This window comes from Nelumbo lutea, chromosome 2 (assembly GCF_056320005.1).
Source record: "Nelumbo lutea isolate HS-2025 chromosome 2, American lotus-T2T, whole genome shotgun sequence".
NCBI classification, from domain to species: Eukaryota; Viridiplantae; Streptophyta; class Magnoliopsida; order Proteales; family Nelumbonaceae; genus Nelumbo; species Nelumbo lutea.
In genome coordinates this window covers 17,168,582-17,194,849 of record NC_142685.1, presented here as the reverse complement: position 1 = coordinate 17,194,849, position 26,268 = coordinate 17,168,582, and the positions used below count along the sequence as shown (strand labels likewise).

Here is a 26,268-nt window from a genome sequence, read left to right as displayed (position 1 = left end):
TAAGGAAACTCACCAAGGGAAGACTGACGAACTGGAAAACCCGAGCTGAGGAACTTAGCCATGACCTCAAGATGAATGATGGTGAACTTATGGCGGAGAAAATGACCGGGGTTCCCCCCCCCCTATTTATAGCCGCTCTGTCCAAGATTCAACGGTTGAGATCAAGACGATCTAATGGCTCTCAAGAAATCCGACTGCACAACCCCCGAGGTGAAATCAATTTAGTGCATTTTTTGACATCCGCGAAGTCTATAGATCGCATGACGTCCATGTGTGAACTGTACATGACTCGTGTTATCCTTGATTGCGCCGAGCAGCAAATTGGTTCGACCGACGAACTATTTGACGGGGCGACCTAGACTTCGAGCCAAATCCACCCGTCACGTTGTGAACTCCCCACACCAGGTCAGGACCCCTGGCTCAGGGAGTGGGGGGCAATTGATGGAGGGTGATTTGGCCCGACCTCATCATAAGAGGGCACGTGGACGTGACTCAACATAAGTGACAACTCAGCACGACCAGTCTGCCAAGATCCGCGTGGCATCTCGCTACAAGATGACACTTGGCAGCCTCCTAAGAATAAACTCGCCCCTGTCCAAACTCACCTTGGGTAGAAGCACCTCGGCATAGGGTAGCTCGATACAAGGTAGCTCGGGGCATAGCAGCTCGGCATATCACAGGAAGATCTCCTATCGGACAATCGTACCTACCAAAATTTGGAGACTGCATCCACATCTCTCGCCAGGCGGTGTCGTGCCTGCCAACCCTGAGAGGTGTCCATTGTTTGGCAAGTCCGTACTCTGCAACGATTACCTACGCCCACCAGCTTAGCCTTGGAAAGTAACGGCTGCGGCAGAGAATCAGAGGCAGTTATACCTGATTTGTTAGGACATCAGTATATAAGAGCTCTGACCCCCAAGAGCAAAGGTAATTTGCGTGATCTGCACTCTAGCCCTTTCATTTTTGCTCTTCAACTCTCTCTTCCTGCTACTAACTTAAGCATCGGAGTATTCCCACAGGGAGAGCTCCTCGAGGATCCTTCTTCTTCCTCACAGGTATCTCGTTCATTTCCAGGTAAGAGCACAGCCACTGCTAGCTATGAGTGACCAGATCGCGCACCATCAGTCATTATTAATTATTTAGCTTGGATTGTAAGTAGTCATCTTATTAATTAGTTAGATTCATTGTAACTTGTCAATTCATCAGTGGAAGATTGTGTTTTAGCTAGGTTCACCTAATTAGGCTCCACGTGGAATTCTAAAGAAAGCCGAACAAGTAAGAGTGGTGATCGACAGAAATCTACGGCAATTGAACTCATTTAATCCCTAACAAATACGACTATTTGATTGGTGTTTAGTTTTTATTTTTTTATCGTATTTATTTTATACACTAGTAATTAAGCACATGCAATGCACATGAATTTTTTTATATTAATTACTTGAATTTTAAATATATCATAATTAAGATAAAAATTCAAAATTAACAAAAATAATAATATGATTAAAAATAAATTCAAATTTTTGTTATAAATGTGCATGTGTATCACATGTGAAAATTTTAAATTACAATAACAATTATTATTATTATTATTATTATTATTATTATTATTATTATCATTATTAAATTTTGTATTCCATTAAGTTTTGCCATGAATAAAAATAAATTTTATTTTAATAATTGTTTTTATTTATTATGATGAATATATAACATTATAAATGTTCCCAAATGTGATAGAATTTTTTACTTGTTCATTGTTTGTGTTCTATCTTTTTTAAATATTTATTATTCAATTATGATATCATGAGTTTCTTTGAAAAGTTGGATCAATGACCCACCATCAAATAAGAAAACAGTTTTACTTTTGAATTTGTTTTAAATTATATATCATCTACATTATATAAATAATTTTTACTTATTATACTTAATTTTTGTTTGACATAATTAATATATAATTTTTTATATATTATTTTGATTACTTGTACTTTTTTATTTTTTAAAAATTTATTATTTAATTATCATACCATCGGTTGATTTATTTGACCCAAATCACTAATCCACATTCCCAAAAAAAAAATAATAATTTGATTTCTCATCGTCTATTTTACAACCAAAGATTTACGTGCCCTTGTGTTTGTGTTCAGTAATTATAGGAATCTAATGTAAAGATTGAAAGCTACTAAAAGACAAAAAGAAAAAAACAAATGTAAAGATTGAAAGCTAGCGTAAATTGTCAATATTAAAGTTGGTAACAATGAGACAACCTCAAGAAAGGGACGGCTTTTCTGAATGCAGCAGCCCTTTGCGTCCCATCAATCAGCCAACAAAATTGGTTGAATTTTTCTCCGAATACAAATTTTGTACTCCAATCAGCTTTGCATCTATTTATTTGTGACCATAAATATTTTGCATTCTACCTATTGCAAAATTCTCACAAACAGAGCCAACCAATTAATAATGTCATCACGAGAAGATGTTCCTAATAGACAGCGACCGGGATATACTGTCGAGCGGAGATGTGATCTCCCAAATATTGCGTGTATGTATTCACAAATTAACTATGGCGATAAGATAAAACCAGCCGGTGGAACATCCTATACAAGTAATTAAGTATTACACTACTGCCTCCCACCTCTCAACCTCATTTCCATTTTGGCCACCATGGATTCTCTTCTGCTCCTGGTGAAATCCCTAATAGCTGGCCTCCTTGTCTTATCTTTCTTTGTCTACTCATGCCTACTTTGGGCAAGGACTCAGAAGAGCACTACCGACGGTAAAATCAAGACAGCAGCCCCAGTAGTGCCTGGTTCAGGGCCTATTATCGGTCACAAAGAGATACTGGGTGGGCATGTGCTGCCACACATAATATTTGGAGGCATGTCCGATAAGCATGGACCGGCCTTCATAGTCCGGCTAGCTATGCATCGACTTCTGGTGGTGAATAGCTGGGAGGTAGCCAAAGAATGCTTCACCATCAATGACAAAGCTTTCTCCTACTGTCCTAGCACCATAGCAATAAGGCTCTTGGGGTATAACCGTGCAATGTTTTGCTTTGCCCCTTACGGGTTATTCTGGCGTGAGATACACAAAATAGTGAAGGGATAGGATATCCATCACATGGACGCCCAAAGATGCGTAATAAAGGGGGCGAATTTCAAAAAATTTTCTCTCTTCAATTAGGAATCGAATTCCCTATTTAGAAAATCATGTTTTCAATGATCATTCTTAAACTACGAACTGAACCAGATCTGAACCAAAAGGAGTAGGAAGGGATTATACCTGATACAGAGAAACAATATCTCCCAATGAAGGTGTTCATGCCCAAGGAATGATCCAAAATCTGCTCCCACTGAAGATGGTGCAGTGCAGGGTGGAGCAGAATCAACAGTGTTCTTCCAAAAGAACTTGACCCTTTGCAAGAATCAACTGGATGGTTTGTGAAGACAGCTCCAACCAATCTTTTCTCCGAAAAATTGGTATCAAGATCGAATCTTGATTACTCTTGTAGAGAGGAGAAGATACAACTGCTGGAGGCGGCGGCTACAGGAAGGAGGCGGCAAGAGAGTATTTGTAGGGAGCAAAATTCTCTTTTCTTGTGATTTCAGCTCTGATGACAGGAGTTGTGTATTGCATGTTTCAAGGCTGCCGCCCCCTCCTCCTTTTATAATCTTAAAAGGATCAGCTCCTAATCCCATTAGGAGTTGGTGAAACAAATCATATTTGGATTAGAAGTCTCTTTAAGTGATAAGGGATAACCCTTATCTTATCTGTAGATTAGATCAGTCATCTCCTAATCTAATTAGGAAGCTTCTAGATCTAAATCTTATTTAGATCTTGGACTTTCTAAGTGGATAGGGTCTGGGCCCAATCCTATCAGTTGATCCATCTAAGAATTCGCCCCATTAAGTGACTAATCAAATCAATCTAGTTTGAAATGGGCTTAAGGCCCATTTAAGTTTATGTATTCGCTTAACCTTCCAAACTACTGCCCAGTTGGTCTTCCTTGTATGGCATGGGACCCAAACATTGATCTACACATCAGCCATATGGGTTCGGCCCAGCCTTTGTTACAAGGCCTGGCCAAATACACTGTTATGGACAGTGCATCCCTTAAAACCCATCTCATGGGCTCTATGGGCCCAACACTTACCCTAAGTGGTCCCTGAGCCAAGCCACCTTGTAACACCCAGGGACTGTGGGCAGATGCAAGATTAGCCCATTAGGTATTATCTTCAATGGTCTTACACTTAACCTCTTAGACCATAATGATCACACACTGCCCGACAAGAGATGACTTCTCCCTCGGCTGCAAGGAACAGTGTTACACTCTCTGCTTATATGGATCCTGGGAATTAAAATCTTTTGCAAATCATTTCGAAACCATAATATATATACTTTTATATCTCATATAAAATATATTTTGCAAAACAAATCTCAACGATTGAAATCGGCTACTGGCAGTCTTGGTTTCCATCAGTGAGAATGCATCCCCGATCATTACCTTTGTCCGACAAAGGGACTGATTTTGTCACTATGATCACCCACTTAGATGAATTCTCAGACTGTCCCAACATACCCAGGTTTTGACCCCCGCTAAGGATCTCACTGATTGGTACATCAAAGACAACCCAATCCGACACCTAGTGCAGTATCATAATCGAGTCTAGGGTTTGGGTGTAACTTTCCAGTTTTGCCCATCAATCTCCAAGATCCAGGGCAATACTAGAACTCTAGTCCAGTTCATAGGTTCAATTAATCCTACACTATATGTGCCTAAGGTCTCACCGTGGCAGCTGAGACATGCCACCCCAACCGACTTGGTGGCACTACAGTGTCAGCCTTGTCAGGATAGGTCTCCCCAGACTGACTCACTGGCTGTGAACATTCTAAACTAACACGAGTCTCAGTAAGTGTCCAGTTTAAGGGTATTATACAAAAACATACCAAGGGAACATGAATCAAATATGCACTTTTATTCATTTACAATAAACTCATAAAGTACATCATCTTGCTTGAAGCTAAGGGCATACAAAATTGTCTAGCAGCTCCCACTTGCACTTAGGTCCAATCAGGTACTAGCCGGAGTCCCATGCTTTCCACGTGTTTCTCAAACAATTTCTGTGATAGTGGCTTCGTCAATGAGTCTGCTACATTTTCTGCTGATGCTACTTTCTGAATTAGGACGTCCCCTCTACCAACAATCTCCCGCAGTACGTGGTACTTCCTCTCGAAGTGCTTCGACTTCGAGTGGCTCGTAGCTCCTTAGCCTGAGCAATGGCTCCATTGTTGTCACACAACAATGGGATGGGTGATGTGCTAGACGGAACTACTCCCAATTCGTGAATGAACTTCTTCATCCACACGACTTCTTTGGCAGCCTCACATGCGGCAATGTACTCAGCCTCGATCGTGGAGTCTGCAGCGGACCCCTGTTTGCTGCTTTTCCAACAAACAACACACGATCCTATCGTGAAAACATATCTAGATGGAGACTTTCTATTATCTGGATCCAACTGGAAATCGGCATCTGTATACCCTTGGATCTGTAGTAAGTTACCATCGAATACTAGACAAAACTTTTTTGTCCTTCGAAGGTACTTAAGTATATTTTTCACAGCAGTCCAGTGCTCCTGCCCTGGGTTGGCCTGAAATCTGCTTACTACACTCACTGCCTGAGCAATGTCAGGACGAGTGCACAACATGGCATACATGATGCTCCCTACGACAGAGGCATAGGGAACATTTTTCATGCCATCAATCTCCACAGAATTCTTGGGAGACATCTTCTTGGAGAGAGTGACTCCGTGCCTGAAAGGAATATTTCCTTTCTTGGAGTTCTCCATGCTGTATCTTTTGACTATTTTGTCAATGTAAGTAGATTGGGATAATCCTATTATCCGCTTCGATCTATCTCTATAAAGTCGAAGACCCAGTATATAGGAGGTTTCTCCAAGATCTTTCATGGAGAATTGCTGTGAAAGCCATACTTCCACTGTAGTTAACATTCCTACATCATTCCCAATGAGTAGAATGTCATCTACATACAGAACCAAGAAGGTAACCTTATCTCCACTGTACTTCCTGTAGACACAGGGTTCATCTGGATTCTACTCGAAGTCGAACGATTTGACAGCAGAGTCAAAACGGATGTTCCAACTTCTAGAAGTTTGCTTAAGTCCATAAATGGATCTATTAAGTTTACATACCATGTTTTCCTGACCTGCAGCAATGAAGCCTTGCGGCTGCTGCATATAGATATTTTCAATAAGATCTCCATTCAGGAATGTAGTTTTGACATCCATCTACCAAATCTCATAATCATGGTATGCTGCTACAGCTACCAGGATCTTAATGGATTTAAGCATGGCCACCGGCGAAAAGGTTTCCTCATAATCGATGCCCTCTTTCTAAGTGTACCCTTTCGCCACCAGATGAGCTTTGAAGGTCTCCACCCTACCATCGGGGCCATTCTTCCTCTTGTAAATCCATTTGCAACCAATTGCTTTTACCTCGGCGGGTGGATCTACTAGAGTCCGGACTCCATTGGTCTTCATTGAGTCCATCTTTGCTCTCATGGCCTCCACCCACTTTTGGGAATCTATGTCCAACATAGCTTTCGCGTAAGTCATGGGATCCTCCTCACTAGTCAAGGTTTCCACCAGGTAACTATCCTGGTCATAATCATAACGTACTGGTGGCCTGGATACCTGAGTGGATCTTCTAGGTTGGTCACTACCTGGAACTTTTGGGACATCTCCCACTGCTCCTGAGCTCTCCTCATCAAGAACAATTTCCTAACGATGAGTGTCCAAGATGTAATCGGTTTCCAAGAATTGTGCATTTTGACTGCAGAACACTTTCTGCTCACTTGGGTCATAGAATAGGTAACCTACAAAGCCTTTTGGGCAGCCTACAAATAGGCAATGGCTGGTCTTGGATTCCAACTTGTCTGCACTCGTTCTTCTAACGTGTGCTGGACAACCCCAAATATTCAAGTGTCTGACACTTGGTTTCTTTCCGGTCCAAAGTTCTTATGGAGTGTTCGGAACCGATTTGGTTGGAACCCGATTCAGCACGTAAATCGCAGTCTCTAATGCGTAACCCCAAAAAATGTGGGTAACTCTTAGTGTTTGAGAAGCGATCGGACCATATCCAATAAGGTCCTATTCCTCCTCTCTAAAACACAGTTAAGTTGTGGTGTAGCAGGATGAGCTAATTATGATACTATCCCATTGTCCTTTAAGTAGTCCCTGAATTTGTTAGAGAGATACTCGCCACCTCGATCTGATCGAAGGGCCTTATCTAAACTCTTTGAACTTTTCAAAGGATTCAGACTTGTGTCTCATTAGGTACACGTAACCATATCGTGAAAAATCATCTGTGAAGGTGATGAAATACCCGTGTTGATTCCGTGTTCTAACACTCAGGGGACCACATACATCAGTATGTATTAGGTCAAGTGTGCCTGTACATCTTTCAAGCTTACCGTTAAATGGTTGTTTCGTCATCTTGCCTTGTAGGCAAGGCTCACAGGTGGGAGGATCTTCTACAGTTAGAAAATCCAAAGGACCATCTTTTACGAACCTTGTGATTTGGTTAACACCGTTGTGGCCATGTCGGTAATGCCACAAGCACGTGGGATTAATTGTATCACGGGCTCTCTTCTTGGGGATTTCAGTCGATGCAGTTTCGATTATGTTAGTTTCTAGAGAAGGATGTAGAACATAGAGACCATTCTCCAGCTCCCCGTATGTGATGAATCTGTTATTTCTTTTAATAGTAATCGTATTACTAAAGAAGACAAAATAACCATCTGCACACAGTTTTGAGACATGAATCAAATTTCTCCTTAAATTTTGTACATAAAGACAATCTTTCAGTACAATTGTTCTTTCTCTAAAAAATAATTCCACGGTTCCTATGGCCGCGGCTGCAATAGTTGCAGTAGTCCCCAAGTAGAGTGTGACTTCTCCTTCACTCAGCCTTCTACTTACCTTGAACCCCTGCAGCGAGTTACACACATGAGTTGAAGCCACAGAGTCAATACACCAGGATGCAGAAGCTACCAATAAATTGGTTTCTATAACACAAGTTTCAAAATTACCTTTCTTCGATTTCAGGTAGGCAGCACGGTTCATTTTCCAGTGGCCAGTCTTCTTGCAAAAGTGATAGGCATCTGATGTTTTGTCTTTCTTCTACTTCTTAGGTTTGACAGCCTTCTTCTGGGGCTTTCTCTTTGCCTTCCTTTTCTTGCCCGACTTGCCAGTTTCAACAAGCATGGCAATGGGCTTATCCTTTTTAATAAATTCTTCGGCCCTCTACAACATATTGCTTAGTTCCTGCAAGCTGACATTCAGCTTGTTCATTTTGTAGTTCATGATGAATGGATTAAAGGACGGAGGCAGAGAGTTGAGAATAGCATTGATCTGTGTTACCAGATCCAGCCCGGATCCAAGAGCCTCCAGTTTGTTGATATAACCCATCATCTGGAGACAATGGTCGTGAACTTGTTGGCTCTTGGACATCTGCGCGGTCATAAATTTGTTGTCTCTTGGTTCTGTATGAAGATGACATTTCTACTCATTGGGAATGATGTAGGAATGCTGACTACGGTGAAAGTATGACTTTCATAGTAATTCTCCATGAAAGATCTTGGAGAAGCCTCATATATACGAGGTCTTCGACTCTATAGAGAGATAGATCGAAGCGGATAATAGGATTATCCCAATCTGCCTACATTGACAAAATAGACAAAAGATACAGCATGGAAAACTCCAAGAAAGGAAATGTTCCTTTCAAGCACGGAGTCACTCTCTCCAAGAAGATGTCTCCCAAGACTTCTGAGGAGATTGATGGCATGAAGGATGTTCCCTATGCCTCTGCTGTAGGGAGCATCATGTATGCCATGTTGTGCACTCATCCTGACATTGCTCAGATAGTGAGTGTAGTAAGCAGATTTCAGGCCAACACAGGGCAGGAGCACTGGATTGTTGTGAAAAACATACTTAAGTACCTTCAAAAGACAAAAGAGTTTTGTATAGTATTCGGTGGTAGCTAACTACAGATCCAAGGGTATACAGATGCCGATTTTCAGTCAGATCCAGATGATAGAAAGTCTACATCTAGATATGTTTTCACGATAGGATCGTGTTCTGTTTGCTAGAAAAACAACAAACAGGGGTCCACTACAGACTCCACGACCGAGGCTGAGTACATTGCCGCAAATGAGGCTGCCAAAGAAGCCGTGTGGATGAAGAAGTTCGTTCACGAGTTGGGAGTAGTTCTGTCCAGCACATCACCCATCCCATTGTTGTGTGACAACAATGGAGCTATTGCCCAGGCTAAGGAGCCACGAGCCCACTCGAAGTCGAAGCACATCGAGAAGAAGTACCATGCGCCGTACGTGAAGTGGCCACCCCAGCTGAGAGGAGATTCGAATGTTAGAAATAAAAATTTGTATTGTCATTTTCCTAAAGATCATGGTCATAGTACTAAAAACTGTAAAAACCTCTACGATGAGATAGAAGAACTCATCAGTCGTGGATATTTAAGAAATTTTGTACAAAATGATAATAAAACAGGGCAATAGGGGAAGCAAGGTAGAGATGCTCCCAGGTCTAGCAACAGGCAAGGTGACCAACTACAGAGGCAGCCACCTGAAGAAAGGCCAGTTCGGGGAACGATCCAAATGATCACCGGCGGATCAATCATCGCGGGTTGCACCTCGACCGTGGCACGGACCTCGACTCGTGAGATCGAAAGAGAAGAGCGGAATCTCCCGAAGCGGCCAAAGACAGAGGAACCGATCTTCTTCACTAAGGATGACATGCACGGAGTCCAGTACCCCCACGATGACATTCTCGTTGTAAAGATAAGAATCAATGATTTCGAGGTGAAGCATGTCCTTGTTGACACTAGTAGTTCGACAGACATACTCTTCAAGCCCGCTTTCGACAAGCTTCAGCTTCAGGAGAGCAATCTGAAACCCGCGAACACCCCCTTGGTGGGCTTTAGCGAAGAGGAAGTTAGTCCCCTGGGGAGAGTCATCGTATCGGTGGAGGTCGGCACCTGGCCTAGCTTAGTGAGGCTTCATGACTTCCTCCCTGTACAATGCCATAATAAATCAGCCCATCACCAATACTTTGCGCGCGGTGGTTTCCACCTATTATCTGTCCATGAAGTTCCCCACGGACTTCGGAGTCGGGGTAGCGCAAGTTGATTAGCTCGAGTCACGCAAATGCTACGTTGCCGCCCTCAAAAGGAAAGCCAAAGCAGCATATGAGCTCGAGCTGGAGCGACCTGCAGAGTATCATGAAGAGCGAGCTACACCCATAGAAGAGACGGTCTCTATGCCCACTTCGACAGAGGATTCAACTCAGACTCTCCAGATCGGTGCCTCGGTTGAGGAGCCTCTACGATCTTAGCTGGTAAGTTTCTTACTTCAAAATTTAGATATTTTTGCATGGTCTGCAACCGAAATGCCCGACATAGACCCTAAAATCATTACTCACAAACTAAACACTGATCCTGTAGTTAGGCCCGTTAGACAGAAGAAACGCAACCTAGCCCTGGAGCGTTGGTTAGCAGTTGATGAGGAGGTCGGGAAGCTTCTCATAGCCAATTTTTTCAGGGAAGTCCATTACCCGAGCTGGGTAGCCAACCTTGTTCTGGTAAAAAAGGCAAACGATAAATGGCGCATGTGCATCGATTATACCGACCTGAATTGAACTTTCCCAAAGGACTGCTTCCTACTCCCCAAGATTGACTGTTTGGTGGACGCGACCTCAGGGCATGAGTTGCTAAGCTTCTTGGATGCCTATTCGGGCTATAACTATATCAGAATGGACCCTACTGATGAAGAAAAAATGACCTTCATAACTGAGCTCAGCCTGTACTGCTACAAGGTCATGCCCTTCGGATTGAAAAATGCTAGGGCAACATTTCAGAGACTTGTAAACCGACCGTTTGAGCCATTGATCGGCAAAAAAGTAGAGTGTTATGTAGACGACATGGCCGTCAAAACCCAATTTTCAAATGATTTAATAAAAGATTTGCATTTTGTTTTTGAAATTTTGTGCAAGTTTAATATGAAATTAAACTCGAACAAGTGCATTTTTGGTGTCATCTCGAGTAAATTCTTAGGTTATATCGTTAACCGGTGTGGCATTGAGGCCAACCCTGACAAAATTAAGGCCATCTTAGATATGAAACCACCCCGGAAATTGAAGGAGGTTTAGAGGTTGAACGGCCGTAGATCGCTGCCTACCTTTCTTTAAGGCAATTAAAAGAAGCAAGGGCTTCGAATGGACCGAAGAGTGCTAGCTCGCCTTTGACAAGCTCAAAAGGTACCTCACTAGCGTTCCAGTGTTGACCCGACCCGAGGAGGGAGACATTTTAGAGCTGTACCTCTCTGCAAGTGACGAGGTAGTCAGCTCGGTACTAATAAAAGAGGTAGATCGGGTCCAACAAAACATCTACTTTGTTAGCAAAGTGTTGGAGGAAGCAGAGATGAGGTATCCAGAGATCGAAAAGTTGGCATATGCACTAGATGTTGCAGTTCATAAACTTTGGCCGTATTTCCAAGTTCATACGATCGTCGTCCTCACTAATAAGCCTCTGAGGCAAGTCTTGCTCAAGCCCGAGGTCTCCGGTAGATTGACATAGTGGGCCATCGAACTCAGCGAGTATGACATCCAATATAAGCCATGAACTGCTATCAAGGCCCAAGCCTTTGCCAAATTCGTCATAGAATGCACTTTCAGCACCGAGGTCCCTGAGTTGGCCAAGCCCGAGCACAATGAGGCGCCAACTAGCATAGCCTCTCTCCTTGTTAGACAGGACCCGACATGGGATGAGGATCCTTGGATCCTCCATGTGGATGGCACATCAAATCAGTAGGGCAGTGGAGCTGGAATCATTCTATACGGACGAAGCGGTGTGAAATTGGAGTATGCGCTACGCTTCAAGTTCGTTGCATCCAATAATGAAATGGTGTATGAGGCGTTGATATCCGGGCTGGCCCTAGAAAATGAAGTAAAAACTAAACACATTGTTATCTACAGCAACTCTCAGCTCGTGGTCAACGAGGTCACCAGCGAATACGAAGCTCGCATACTTAGCCAAAGTCAGAGAGGCTCTACTCAACTTCAAGTCATACTTCATCAAATTGATCTCGAGATCTGAGAATGCTGAGGCCGATGCTCTGTCCCGATTGGCCAGCGCAAGCGACAACACCATGAGAACCATGTACATAGAGAACCTGCCTCACCCTAGCATTATCAGGGGGGCAGAGGAGGTCTCTCCTGTCGTACAAGCAGAGCCAAACTGGATTGATTTGCTCGCGAGCTATCTGCTACACGAGACCCTCCCCGTAGATTGTAATGCTGCCAGTAGGGTAGAGCGTCAGGCAGCCAAATACGTCATAATAGACGAATGACTGTACGGAACGAGTCTACATCAAACCTCTTTAAGGGAAAAGAGAATGATCAAAGAAAGACAAGCAGACTTGAAAATAGAGGCACACAGGAATGAATCCTTGGGATGTTGGGGGGGGGAAGAGACTTGAAAAAGATGCACACAAGAATGAGCCCTTGGGATGGGGGAGGGGGAAGAGACTTGAAAAAGATGCACACAAGAATGAACCCTTAGGATGGGGGGCGTAAAAAGACACCTATATGGTTTAGAAGGGTCCAAGCACAAACTGCCAAGAATTTGTAAAAGACTCATGAGATTATTCAATTCATTATCCATGTTGAAGGCATATTTTTTTAATCCAAATAATATTTAATAATTTAGTAACCCAAATAAACTATAAAAAAGCATCCCGTATAGGAGTTCCCTCTCTTTAAGTGGGGAGTTCCCTATCTTTAAATGGGAAGGAAAACTGTCCTTCACCTAGGAGGAGGAGGTAGTTACATAACTACTCCACTCCCTATTTAAGCTCCTTAAGGGGAAGCTAGAGAGAAACAGAGACACTCTTCAGGGAAAATTATCTCAAGAGATTCTTAAGAAAAGCAAAGATAAAGAGAGAAGAAAAGAGAAGTGCTCAAGTCTTGTAATGGCCTAATGAGTATGCTTCTCTTAGATCAACAAATGTGAGGAGCTGTAAGAATGAGGTGAAGAACAACAACGCTTGGTTTCTAGATCAACAAGCATGGAGTTCGAAGGACAAGAAGGGTTCTCACCTGCCGGTAAGCGGAGAGAAACTCTGAGAATAGAAAATAAAGAAATGTTGTTGGAGGAGATATTCTACCAGAAGGACTTTACGATCAAGATTAGAGAAGGAAAGAGAGGAACGGTTTTGTTGGTGGGAGGTGCTGTTCCTTGGTTTCTAGGTTTTTTAGATGGAGCTGCCCAAGTGAACTGGAGTGAAGTGTGGAAAGGTATGCTAAGGCAGGTCAGGAGAGAATAAGTAGTTGAGAGAAGAAAGAACAACAAAGGATGGTTTGTTACTCTAGAAGAAAAGTTTGACAAAAGGAAAAGGCAAACAGTAATTATCCCTGAAGGTGCTCGGCAGCAGGGATGGTTAGCGGTGGCTAATGCTATACACAGGAGATTAGTCTGCAAGGAATCAGGGACCGTGAAGGTACAGGCAGAGAAAGTAGTTGGTGGACAAAGTAAGAAAGAAGAGATGACAGAAAGAAGAAAGAGACCGGAGAGGTTGGGCTTAGAAGACACAGTGGAAAACCAAGGAAGCCAACAGTGGCGTTTACAATACCAGAACCAAAAATCGCTTTGGCCGGGGAGAAGGGAGCTTGGGAGAAGAAACTCATTTTATCTACGAGGAAGGAGGTAAAGGACTGGAAGGGGCTGTTAGAGGAGGTGTCGTTGAAGCTTGGGTTAAACCAGACGGTCACTCTTATTCCATTCAACGATAGAAAAGCAATCCTTGATGTGGGGGAGATGTTGATGGACTTCACCATGTTGGATACGAGTGAAGGACCTGTTAGAATTGAAAATTGGTGCCCCCTTTCGAATGAGGTTGCTGCTGTAGAGGGCAGTTTCAAGCTGAAGCTGCTAGGGGTACCTTTTCATCTCTGGCAAAAATTCACCCTAGAGAGATTGGTGCGAGCGATGGGTGGTGTTCTTCTATCGTACAAGACTACAGATTTGAGAGTAGTTCTTTTGAGAGTTGCTGGAATGAAGCCTGAGGAAGTTCTGAGGGTACTACAACTATGCACATAAGGATATTGGTATAAAGTCTAGGTGAATTCGGAAGTTGAAACGTTGCAGTGGATGGGGAGGTCAAAGCTTGAAGGAGATGATGACGTGGCAAGATGGATTACAGTTGGCGGGACTGAGCAAAGGAGGTTTGGACATGTGGCAACTGCTGGAGTGAAGCTTTCATCAAATGTGGAAGCTGAAAAGTCGAATGTCGAAAGTAAAGATGCATTTTTGGAAAAACTTTCAATTTTTTTTGAAAACAAAAACAACTTTATAGCTGGTTTGTCCTATGTAGAGTTGGTCAAAGGAGTAACCCGGTCAGACCAAGGGGTGGTTCGAGTCAGGTCTAAGTTTGAGTTTCTCACTACACATTCTGACCCGACTGGCTCAGTTTCGGGTCGGTTTGTTCATAATGAGATAAGGGCCCACAACACTTCTTCGGATTCATGTGACCACTTAAGTGGTCACGTGAATCGTTTTTATAAGCAGCTATTGATAGACAATTCCAAGTGTCTATCTTCTTCCTCACGAGATTCGACTGTTGGGGACCGAAAATCTCTTTTAGTCGTGGTAGCTCAAAGGAGATGTAGGGAAGACGGTGAAGATGAGGGCGGCGGTTGGGTCAGTTGTGGTAGCTCAGAGGAGATGTTAGACTTAGACGATGAAGCGGAATTTCAGTGTGACGAACGTCAAGGAGAGTTGGAAGACACCTTAAACACTGATATACTATACTCAAAGCTTGCAGCAGAGGATCCCTTAATGCATAAAACCTCCACTGGGTGCGGAGAGATGAATGTTGTTGAGTGTGCCTTGAAAGACAAGGAGGAAAATCAAATACTAAGTAAGGAAGAATGAATCCAGGACAGTAACTTAAGACAAGGGACCTGCAAGAGAAATTTGGTTGCTCACCAAAATTCGAGCAGAGATGGCACAGGCGGGGATAAATGATAGAGCCTCGGAAGTACGAACAAGGGTGAAGTCAGCCTAGGTGGCGATCAACCAACCCCTATTCAGAGAGTGGTTGGACTAACCCTGTCGATTGTCTCTTCTCCTATTCTTTTAGACCTAGGTATGGCTGTGGTTTCGGTTTTACATACTAATGTCTGCTCTGCCTGTGATGTCAGTCTTTCAGTTTCTAGTCGTGCCCCTGTACTGAATACCCAAGGATTAGAGGTTGACAATGAGGAGGGTGGGGAGTTACAGGAGGGGGGTAAGAAGGTGGTGAGGGTGGGTAAAGCAGATTCAAGTGAATTAGCTAGGGGGGAATCTAAGGAGGGCAATGGTAAGTTGGAGAAGGAGAAGGAAGGGAATAGGAGGAGTGAGGTAGGGGGGAAAGAAAGATAAGGGAGAGGTAGAAGAGGAGTCATTAGCTGAATATATAGGAAAGTTAGGTTGCAAGGTGAAAGATCTAAATGAGCTGAAAGGGTGTTTACGGGTTGAAAAAGATGGCGGGAATAGGAGGAAGAGAAGGTTAGGTGAAGCTGAGAAACTGAAGTTGGAAGTGGATGAGGGCAAAGAGGCTAGAGTAAGGAAAGGGAGGGGAAGAAAAGGAGGCTATTAGAAGGAAAGGGAGTGGGGGTAAGTAGAGGTGTTGAAGAAATGAAGATTGTAAGCTGGAATGTGAGAGGGTTGGGGGGTGCAAGGAAAAGAGCTTTAATAAAGGAGGTCTTAAAGAAAGAAAACCCAGACATTGTTCTAATTCAGGAATCTAAACTCATATCATTTGATAAGAGATGGGCTAGGAGCGTGTGGAGAGTGAACGGACTAAGCTGGGTTATGAGCCCTTCTTGGGGCTCATCTGGAGGGTTAATTACTTTGTGGAAGGATGAAGTAGTGGAGGGAGTGGAAGAGTTAATGGGAAGGTTCTCAATTTCTGTCAAATTTAAACGGGTGTCAGATGGGTTTGAATGGGTCCTCACCAATGTTTATGGCCCCAATGGTTACAAACAAAGGAAGGAGTTGTGGGAGGAATTGGAAGATATTAGAGGTCTATGGGAGGGTCCATGGTGTGTAGGAGGGCATTTCAATGTGACTAGGTTCACTGAAGAAAGTAACAAGGTGAGGCAAAGGAGCACTACCAACATGAGGAAGTTCAATGATTTCATTAATGCTTTTGAGTTAAAAGAATTGAACCTTCTTCATAATAGCTTTACTTGGTCTAATCTCCAAGCTGAACCTATCTGTACCAAATTAGATAGGTTCTTGTTCACCACAGACTGGGAGGAGCATTGGGGAGATTTGGTGTCAAGGGCCTTACCTAGAGTTACTTCTGATCATTGGCCTATAACGATATGTAAGTCTGATCTTGGTGGCTATGGGCCTTCTCCCTTCAAGTTTGAAAATATGTGGTTACTTCACCCAGACTTCAAAGACAAAGTGAAAATTTGGTGGAATGAAAGTAACCTGGAAGTCAATTGGTCTGGGATGAAATTCCATTGGAAGCTAAAAGAGATGAAAGTCAAAATTAAGGAATGGAATACTATACATTTTGGGAGGATAGAAGAGAGGAAGCAGCAGTTGATAAGCCAGATAGAAGAGTTAGATGCGAAGGAGGAAAGTGGATGTTTTGGGGGTCAGGATAGAGAACTGAGGTGGGAGTTAAGGAAGAGTTTGGAGGACACAATTTTCAAAGAAGAAGTAAGTTGGAGGCAGAAATCTAGACACAAATGGGTGAAGGAAGGAGATAGGAATACAAAATTTTTCCATGCAATAGCCAATGGTAGAAGAAAGAAAAACACCATATCTAAGTTGGAAGTTGATGGGACAGTCTTAACTCAACATCAAGAGATTGCTGGGGCTTTTGCGGAACACTTTAAACCCATTTCCGGAAAGCCTCTGCAAGAGAGATTAAGGATCGAAGGGTTAGATTGTCCTAAGCTCCCTGATGAGTTGAGGTTGTGGCTGGAAAGAGAGTTTGACTTAGAAGAAACTAGGGATGCCATTTTCTCCATGGATAGATCTAAAGCCCCGGGCCCTGATTGTTTCACGATGGCCTTCTATCAAGATTGCTGGGAGATAATTAAGGTTGATATTCAAGCAGTGTTCTTGGAATTCTTTGGAAGAGGTGTGATAAACCCAGGCTTGAATTCTACTTTTATTGCTTTAATTCCGAAGAAGGTTGGGGCTTGTCACCCTAAAGAGTTCAGACCAGTCAGTCTGGTTAACAACCTCTACAAGATCATTGCTAAGGTGTTATCCAAAAGAATTAGAGTGGTGCTCCCCTCAATTATCTCCCATAATCAAGGTGTCTTTGTGATGAGTAGGCAAATTGTGGACCAAATCTTAATTGCAAATGAGTGTGAAGGATTACAGAAGTAGAGGGGAGAAAGGGTTGGTGTGTAAGCTGGATTTGGAGATGGCATATGATCTGGTTGATTGGTCTCTGTTGGTGGAAGTTTTAGAGTCTTTTGGGTTTGGGCGAAGGTGGTGCAGGTGGATAAAAGGGTGCATTAGAACTTGCTATTATTCTGTGTTAGTAAATGGCAAAGTGGTGGATCACTTTCCAGCTGTCCGGGGTATTAGGCAAGGGAACCCTCTCTCCCCATTCCTCTTTACCCTAATTGCTGAAGTGTTAGGGAGGCTTATTGAGAGGGCAGGCTCCAGAAATCTGATTAGTGGTTGGAGAGTGGGGAGGGATAGGGTTCCGGTCATTCACCTACAATTTCCAGATGACACAATTCTGTTTTGTGATGGCAAGGAGATTAGTGGGGTGAGCAATCTAAAGATGGTGATTAAAGTGTTTGAACTAATGACTAACCTCAAAGTAAACCTTGATAAGAGTTGTGTGATTGGTATTAATATGAGTGAAGGAGAGGTGGAGGAAAGGGCCCGAGCGATAGGTTGTGAGGTAGCTCATTGGCCACTGAAGTATTTAGGGCTTCCTTTAGGGGATAATCCTAGAAAAAGAAGTTTTTGGAATCTGGTGATTGATAGGTTCACTAAAAGGCTAGCTTCTTGGAAGAAGAATTACTTGTCTTTGGGGGGTAGGATAACCCTGATTAAGTCAACATTGGCAAACCTTCCAGTCTATTACTTGTCGGTGTTCAGAATCCCTGAAGGAGTTTGTAGGGAATTGGAAAAACTAATGAGAGACTTTTTATGGGAACCCGGGGAGGAGAAAAGGGACCATAGAGTTAGGTGGGAGCTAGTTACAAGAGCTAAAAATGAAGGGGGACTGGGGCTGGGGAATTTGAAAAAGATGAATGAAGCTCTGTTAGGGAAATGGTTATGGAGATGGTCCAAAGAAAAGGAGAATCTGTGGGCTAAAATAATTCTAAGTATTCATGGGCAAGAGGCAACTGGCTGGGATCCAGGACTATCATCTAGGTCTTCAAGAGCCTCTCCTTGGAAGTCCATTCATGCCATCCTTCAGTCTTTTCTTCCCTTCATCAGGTATGATCTTGGTTCTGGTTTGTCGGTAAATTTTTGGGAGCACACTTGGGTGGGGGGTTTTCCTTTGAAAGAGCAGTTCCCCTCCTTGCATGCTCTGTCTAGGTTTAAAAATGATCTGGTAGCAACCTTTGCTACCCTATCTAATTCTGCTATTGGTTGGAACTTGGGTCTTAGAAAAGCTCTCAGAGATTCTGAGTTGGAACCCATTTTGAATTCGCTTAAAATCTTGGATGAGGTAGCTCTTGAACCTTCCCGTTTGGACTCTAGGGTTTGGTCTCTTGTCCTTTCGGGTATCTTCTCTTGCTCCTCTTTTTTCAAAGTATTGACATAGCCTAGTCTGGTACCTGGGTCTTCTTTTCCAGTCTGGGAAGTTTGGGGTAGCCCTATCCCTCCTAGGGTAAGTGCTTTTTGCTGGGAAGCAATCCTAGAAAAGTGTAACACTTGTGACATACTTCAAAAGAAAAGGCCTAATTGGTGTTTATCTCCACATTGGTGAAGGTTATTATCACTTGCTTGTTTCTTGCCCTTTTGTTTCAGAGATTTGGTGTTGGTTCTTTTCTTTATTTGGTTGTAGGTGGCCCTCCCCTTCAAGCGTGCAAAGCTTGTTCAGTTCCACTCCAGTGAGGGGTTTAAAGAAGAGGTAAAATTTTGTGGAGATGTGCTAGAGCTGCTATTTGTTGGATGGTTTGGGAAGAAAGAAATCAAAGATTGTTTCATGACAAAGAAAAAAGCAAGGAAGCCCTCATAGAAATTGTTTATGTTAGGGTGGTACACTGGGTCAAGTCTTTGAAGCTTTTTGAAGCCTATTCAGTAGGAGACATCATTAGAAACTGGGAAGAAGTGGGTCGGTCAGCTCCTATGTCTAGTGCTATTAGACCTGTTTGGACTCCACCAGGTTTGGGTTTCATCAAATTGAACTTCGATGGTAGCAATGAAGGTAATCCAGGCCCTTCAGGCATAGGTGGTATTTTCAGGGATGAAGATGGTCAAATTATTGCTATGTTCTCAAGATCTATAGGCTGGGGGGATTCTCTGAGAGCTGAAATCCTAGCAGTTCTAGAAGGAGTAAAAAGAGCTAAGCAGTTGAATATTAGTAAGCTGCTGGTGGAAGGAGACTCTCAATTGACTGTTAGTTGGTTACAGAAGGAAGAGTCTAGCCTATGGAAGTTCTCAAATGAAAGAAAGGAAATCAAGCAGCTAACTCAGAATATGATTGTAAGGGTTCAATAGGCCAAGAGGAGCACTAATTCCATGGCTGACACCTTGGCTAAACAGGGGGTGGGAAGATCTAATTTCTTTTGAGCTATATTGTAATAGGTGTTTTCAGTTATGTAAGTGAGGGTTAAGATGTCTTACCCCTCCAATCTGGTTGTAATTTCCGTATATTTTTAATAAAATTACTGTTATTGATAAAAAAAAAGAGAAGTGCTCAAGGAGAAAAGAAGAAGAAAAAAGGATAAGAGGAAGAAGAATAAGAGGCAACTGAGTTAAGGCCTCAACAAAACTTAGCTTCTGTCGAGTGAAGCTTTCTATTTATGCTATTATAGCCGTACATAACAATATGTCTACAGAATTATGAAAATACCCTTGCGGGTACTAAGCCTGTGTACAGTACATATAATACATCTGTTAACACTCCCCCTCAAGTTGGGGCATAGATATCAATCATGCCCAACTTGTCATAGAGACCTTGATGTCTGGAATGGTTTGGCCCTTCTGTAAATAAGTCTGCAAGTTGGTCTTCAGAGCTGATGTATGGAGTGCATACTTTGCCTGTGATGATTTTCTCTCTGATAAAATGCTTGTCAACTTCAATGTGCTTTGTTCTATCATGTAGTATCGGGTTGGCAATGATACTGATAGCTGCCTTGTTGTCACAGAGTCATGGGTTTACCAACTGGAAAACCCAACTCTCCCAATAGATTCTTTATCCACATACCTTCGGCTACTCCGTGTGCCATTGCATAGTACTCAGCTTCAGCACTGGATCTAGCTACCACGGTTTGCTTCTTACTCCTTCAAGTAACAAGGTTCCCTCCTACAAAGGTGCAGTAACCACTAATAGACCTTTTGTCACCTTGAGATCCAGCCCAATCCGCATCTGTGTAAATTTCAACCCTCAAGTATCAATGTTTCTGAAATAATAAACCAGCACCTGGGAACTTCTTAAGATACCGTAGTACTCTCTCCGCTGCTTCAAGATGGACGGACCTAGGTGCATGCATGAACTGATTGAGGACACCAACAACATATGCTATGTCTGGACGAGTCATGGAGATGTACAACAATCTCCCTACAAGCCTCTGAAATCGCTTCACATCCTTAAGTGGTTCACCTTGACTGTCACTTAACTTATGGTTGGGATCAATGGGAGAGTCAACTGGTTTAACCCCAATCTTTCCCGTGTCCTTGAGAAAATCTAGGACATGATGAAGATACCCCTTTTTGATCGGGCAACCTCAATCCCAAGGAAGTATTTGGCGGGTCCTAGATATTTCACCTCGAACTGAGTGGCAAGGAAGCCCTTCAAACTTTGAATTTCATCATTCCAATCTCCAGTAACAATTATGTCATCCACGTATACTATTAGGGCAGCCATTTTACCTTCTACTCTTTTTACAAACAGTGTGTGATCTGACTGACATTGCTTGTATCCTCTCTATTGAACTGTAGTATGAAATCTGCTGAACCAAGCCCTTTTACTCTTTTTACAAACAGTGTGTGATCTGACTGACATTGCTTGTATCCTCTCTCTTGAACTGTAGTATGAAATCTGCTGAACCAAGCCCTTGGTGATTGCTTCAATCCATATAAAGACTTCTTCGACTTACACACTTTTTGTTCACTTCCTTGAGCCAAAAAACCGGGGGGTTGAACCATATAAACTTCCTCTTCAAGGTCACCATTCAAGAAGGCATTCTTGATGTCGAGCTGATGTAGATCCCAATTAAGATTGGCAGCAAGAGAGAAAAGGACTCTAATAGAGTTCATTTTGGCAACAAGAGCAAAGGTTTCTGCATAATCAACCCCATATACTTGAGTGAAACCCTTTGCCACTAAACGAGCTTTATACCTCTCCACGGTTCCATCAGCCCCATGCTTAATAGTGAACACCCATTTACATCCAACTGGATCATTTCCCTTAGGGAGATCAACAAGATCCCATGTGCCATTCTTATGAAGAGCATCAATCTCTTCCTTCATGACCTTCATCCATTCTGGAACTGAGAGAGCTTCTACCACATTCTTGGGAATAGGGATACTGTCAATAGAGGTAAGAAAAGCACGAAATGAAGGTGAGATGTTCTCATAGGAAACAAAGTTGGAAATAGGGTGTTTGGTGGTGCATAACCTAACCCCTTTCCTGTGGGCAATGGGAAGGTCAAGATCATTGGAAACATGGAGGTTAGGAGTCAAGTTACCTGAGTGAGTATGATCTTTCCCCAAGGAATTTGATGGCATTTGAGGTACGACTTCTGGATTCTCCTCAGCTCTTGAACCTGATTGGCCTTTACGACGACGAGAAAAAACACGGAAAGGTGGAGGATCAGAGGGAGAAAGGGGAGAAGGAGAAGGAGTAGGGAGAGGAGGAAGTTGAACCAGTTTCTCCTCATACCTACACTCCCCCTAAGGAGAAACAGGAAAGAAGGGCTCATCCTCAAAGAAGGTAACATCCATGGAGACATAGAATTTCCGTGAAACAGGATCAAAGCAACGATACCCTTTCTAAGAGAATGAGTAGCCAAGAAATATGCACGGGATAGCACGAGAGTCCAATTTTCCCCGGGTGGGGGATAGGTTTTGGACAAAGCACCGACAACCAAAAACACGAGAAGGAATAGAAAGAAGAGGGGCCTCAGGAAAGAGAAGCTAATGTGGAGCTTTGTACTCTAACCAACGAGAAGGCATTCGGTTAATGAGGTATGCAGAACAAAGGATGGCCTCAAGCCAAAAGCGTTTGGGAACATTCATGCGGAGTAGTAAACCCCGTGCCACTTCAAGAAGGTGACGGTTCTTCCGTTCAACCACACCATTTTGTTGTGGCGTGCGGGCACAAGAGCTCCGATGAAGTGAGCCATGTGAAGCAAAGAACTCCGTGAGGTCACTATGAAAAAATTCTTTTGCATTGTCTGATTGAAGTATTTGAATTTCGGTATGAAATTGGGTGAAGACCATCCACTGAAAATCTTGGATAATTTTTGGTACTTCCTCACGGGTTTGCATTGGATATACCCAAGTGTATCTGGAATAATCATCAATGAAGGTAATAAAGTACTTGTAGCCACTCTTAGAAGGTAAAGTAACAAGGCCCCACACATCCGAATGCACAATGTGAAAAGGAAACTTAGATTTTCTATTTCTTTGAGGAAATTGAGTTCTACAATGCTTGCTTAACTGACACGTTTGACAAGAAAAAAATTGGAAACAGACACGGACTTACACAGTTCTGGGAAAACAACTTTCAACGACTCAAAAGACAATGACATAAATACATTTTACTCTTTTTGAACCGATTCATAGACTCTGTAACAAGAAGGCCAACTGTATTCTCCAGCATATAGAGTCTATCAACCATACGACCCCTACCAATCATCCTCCTCGAGGTCAGATCCTGAATCACACAATAGGAAGGGAAAAAAGTCACGAAACAATTTAAGTAATTTGTAACACTACTGACTGAAAACAAATTCATAGGAAATTTTGGAACATGAAGAACATTAGAAAGAGTAAGGCCAAGGGGAAGAGAGAGAGAGAGTTCCTTGACCAGCTATGGGAGAGTATGATCCATCAGCTAGTCTCACTTTATCTCTTCCGGAAAGAGGGTGATAAGTTTGGAAGAAAGAGGACATACCGGTCATGTGTTTTGACGCTCCAGAATCAATGATCCATGGATAATCAAGGTCGTGAGAAGCAACATGGAAAGCTGTGGTAGGATTACCTGATGTGGATGCAAAAGAAGTGGTGGGAGGAGCATCCATCTGGCGAATTGTTCTACCATAAAGCTCCAAATGGTCACGGAAGGAGTTGACAATATCCTCCCTTGGGTCGGATCCAGAGTAGTTATATTGGCCATGTGGTGGTTGAGTCAGAGTGGAGGTGGAGGGCTGATTCTCCCGAGTAACCATATTGGCCATGTGGTGTTTCTTGGTACCTTGCTGCCCGGGTCTTCTAATACCATCTGAGCCTTGCTTCTTAGGTAAATCTTGAGCCCACTTCGGTTTCCCATGGAAATCCCAACAAGTATCTTTGGTGTGTCGGGGCTTCTGACAATTAGTGCACCATAATTTTTCCTTATCTTCTGCTTTTTTCTGGTGATCCCCTCTCTTGAAAGAAGGTCCACCACTAGTAGATGGACCCCCCTTTGCCGCCAACACAATTGCATCCCCTTCGGTGTTGTTCATCAAGTTCCTTCTGCTCTCTTCAGACTGGACAAGTGCATAGACCTCCTGAATTGAAGGAAGATCCTTAGAACTTAGAATTTGTACTCTGATGGGTTCATAGATAGGATTGAGACCATGTAAAAAGGCAAACACCCTTTGCTGTGAGACAAGTTTCTTATACAATTTTGCATCTTCCTCACACTTCCACTCAATATTCTGGTAATGGTCCGGCTCCTTCTAAACAATTGTCAGGTCAGAGTAATAAACTGATAACTCCTCTCCCTCTGTTTACAAGTAGATGAAGCTGCTTGCAGTTGATAAATTTTGGCATAGTGTCGAAGTTCAGAATATGTGAACTTTGCCTGATCCCAGATCTCATTTGCAGTTTCAACCCACATGAAGTTCTTCCTTATTTGCGGTTGCATGGAGATCAAAAGCCATGACATAACCATACTGTTCTCCTGATCCCATTTATCATGTTCTGCATTTCCAGAAGATGGTTCTTTGATTCTTCCATTTATGTAGCCTACTTTTCCCCTTGTAGTTATGTATAGCTTGATCCCCCTTGACCACTCTAGGTAGTTTAACCCGTCAAGAGGAACAACAGCCATAGGGAAGGATGGATCTCTATTCCCACTCATTCCATTCTGCATTGTGGAGATTTCGGATGTAGCTGAATCTTCACTACTCATGATTCTCAGTTTAGAAATACACAAAACCAAAGCACAGTCTTACAGAGCTGCAACAGTCCACAACTAGACACTTGCTGATTTTCGGCCTCACAGAGAACCAAGCACAAACACTGCAACTGCAGTACTAGGGTTTATGACCTACACTGTGTAGGAGTCCACAGAACAATATACGAACTGGACATGCAGTGTAACCAAGTCTGAATGACCTACAGTTCACAACTTTGATACACCTAATCGGCTGATATCCACTTTCCAGGGCAGCCGAACAGTCACTCAAGTTCTAGGGTTTATCAACAGCCCCTTAGAGAGCAAACTAGGGCAACATACAATCGGAGGAAGGGGAACAGTCCCTACTCAGATTCTTGGGACATTAACAGTCGTGCAAGAAGCCATAAACGGGGAAAAAAAATTCAGTACCAGCAATAGGCAGTACAGTCATGAACTCGAACTTCCCTTCAGGTTAGAGCCTTCCTTCGAACATCTGGGATGGATTTCTATAGTCCTCTTAGTCGAAGCAACCCAGTTACCAGCAAAAAATACATGTAGCCGAACAATTTTTCTGTGCTAGGAAGTTGAACAGTCAGCATACTTGTAGCAGAGCCCTACTCGGCAGTGGAGACTAATCGTAGCACTAGAAAAGCTTCCTCTTCCTTGTCTTCAAGCATCAGTACTATAGCTCCTTTGTAGCAGTGGAGAGAGTCCTCAACTAGTTGTTTTCTAGGCCTGGACGGACCTGCTCTGATACCATGTTGAGCATGAGACCAAGAAGAAGAAGAAAAGGAGAAAAGAAGAAAAAAGGAGAAGAGGAAGAAGAATAAGAGGTAACTGAGTTAAGGCCTCAACAAAACTTAGCTTCAGTCGAGTGAAGCTTTCTATTTATACTATTCTGGCCTTACATAACAATATGTCTACAGAATTACGAAAATACCCCTACAGGTACTAAGCCTGTGTATAGTACATATAATACACCTGTTAATAGAAGACATGGAAGGAAAAGAAGTTTCACTAATACAAGTAGCAAAAGGAAAGCCCTCTTCGTGAATACTTCCTATATATGTCTTCTTCTATGTATCCTTCTTTCTCTCTCTTTTATTTTCACTTTCGAGAAAGGAAATAAAGGGAACTAAACCATTTACAACCAGGTGCCTCTACTTGGTTGATTATGGTCCCTCTTTCCAGACAAAGTTAGGGATTAAACCATCTACAGTCTAATTCTCAAGGGCTGATTATGGTTCCCTTCAAATGAAAATGAAGAACAGAGGGATGAAAACCGTTTACAATCAACTATTCAGTTTGATTGACTACAGTTCCCTTTTTGTATGCAAAAATCCAAGGATTAAGGCTGTCTACAGTCAAAATTTCATTTAATTGACTACAACTTATTGTGAAGAAAGGAGTGAGAAGGAAATTTTCTTTGTATCAAAAAGAAAAGAGAGAAATATATTGTTGTACAGTTTCTCAATTGTATTTTCTTTTTCTTTCTTCTCATTCTTGTACACTTGATGTAAAAGAAACACAAATGAAAAGTTCTTTTTAAGTACCCTATTGTTCTTTTCTTTTGTTCTATGCATTCAATTTTCCAAGTCAGAATCAAAAGATGTTATCTACTTTCTTGTGGAGATGCAATTAAGGGGGACAATCTG

At 42.6% G+C, this 26,268-nt stretch overlaps 1 protein-coding gene across 1 annotated transcript in view; it reads left to right on the top strand.

Moving 5' to 3' along the window:
* The window catches only part of LOC148868885 (uncharacterized), a 74,330-nt gene that overhangs the window by 15,066 nt on the left and 32,996 nt on the right, over window positions 1-26,268 (top strand). The window contains exon 5 of the mRNA XM_088971347.1: window positions 17,584-17,592. Coding sequence (XP_088827473.1) covers window positions 17,584-17,592 — 9 coding nt within the window. The remainder of the gene's footprint in view (window positions 1-17,583; window positions 17,593-26,268) is intronic.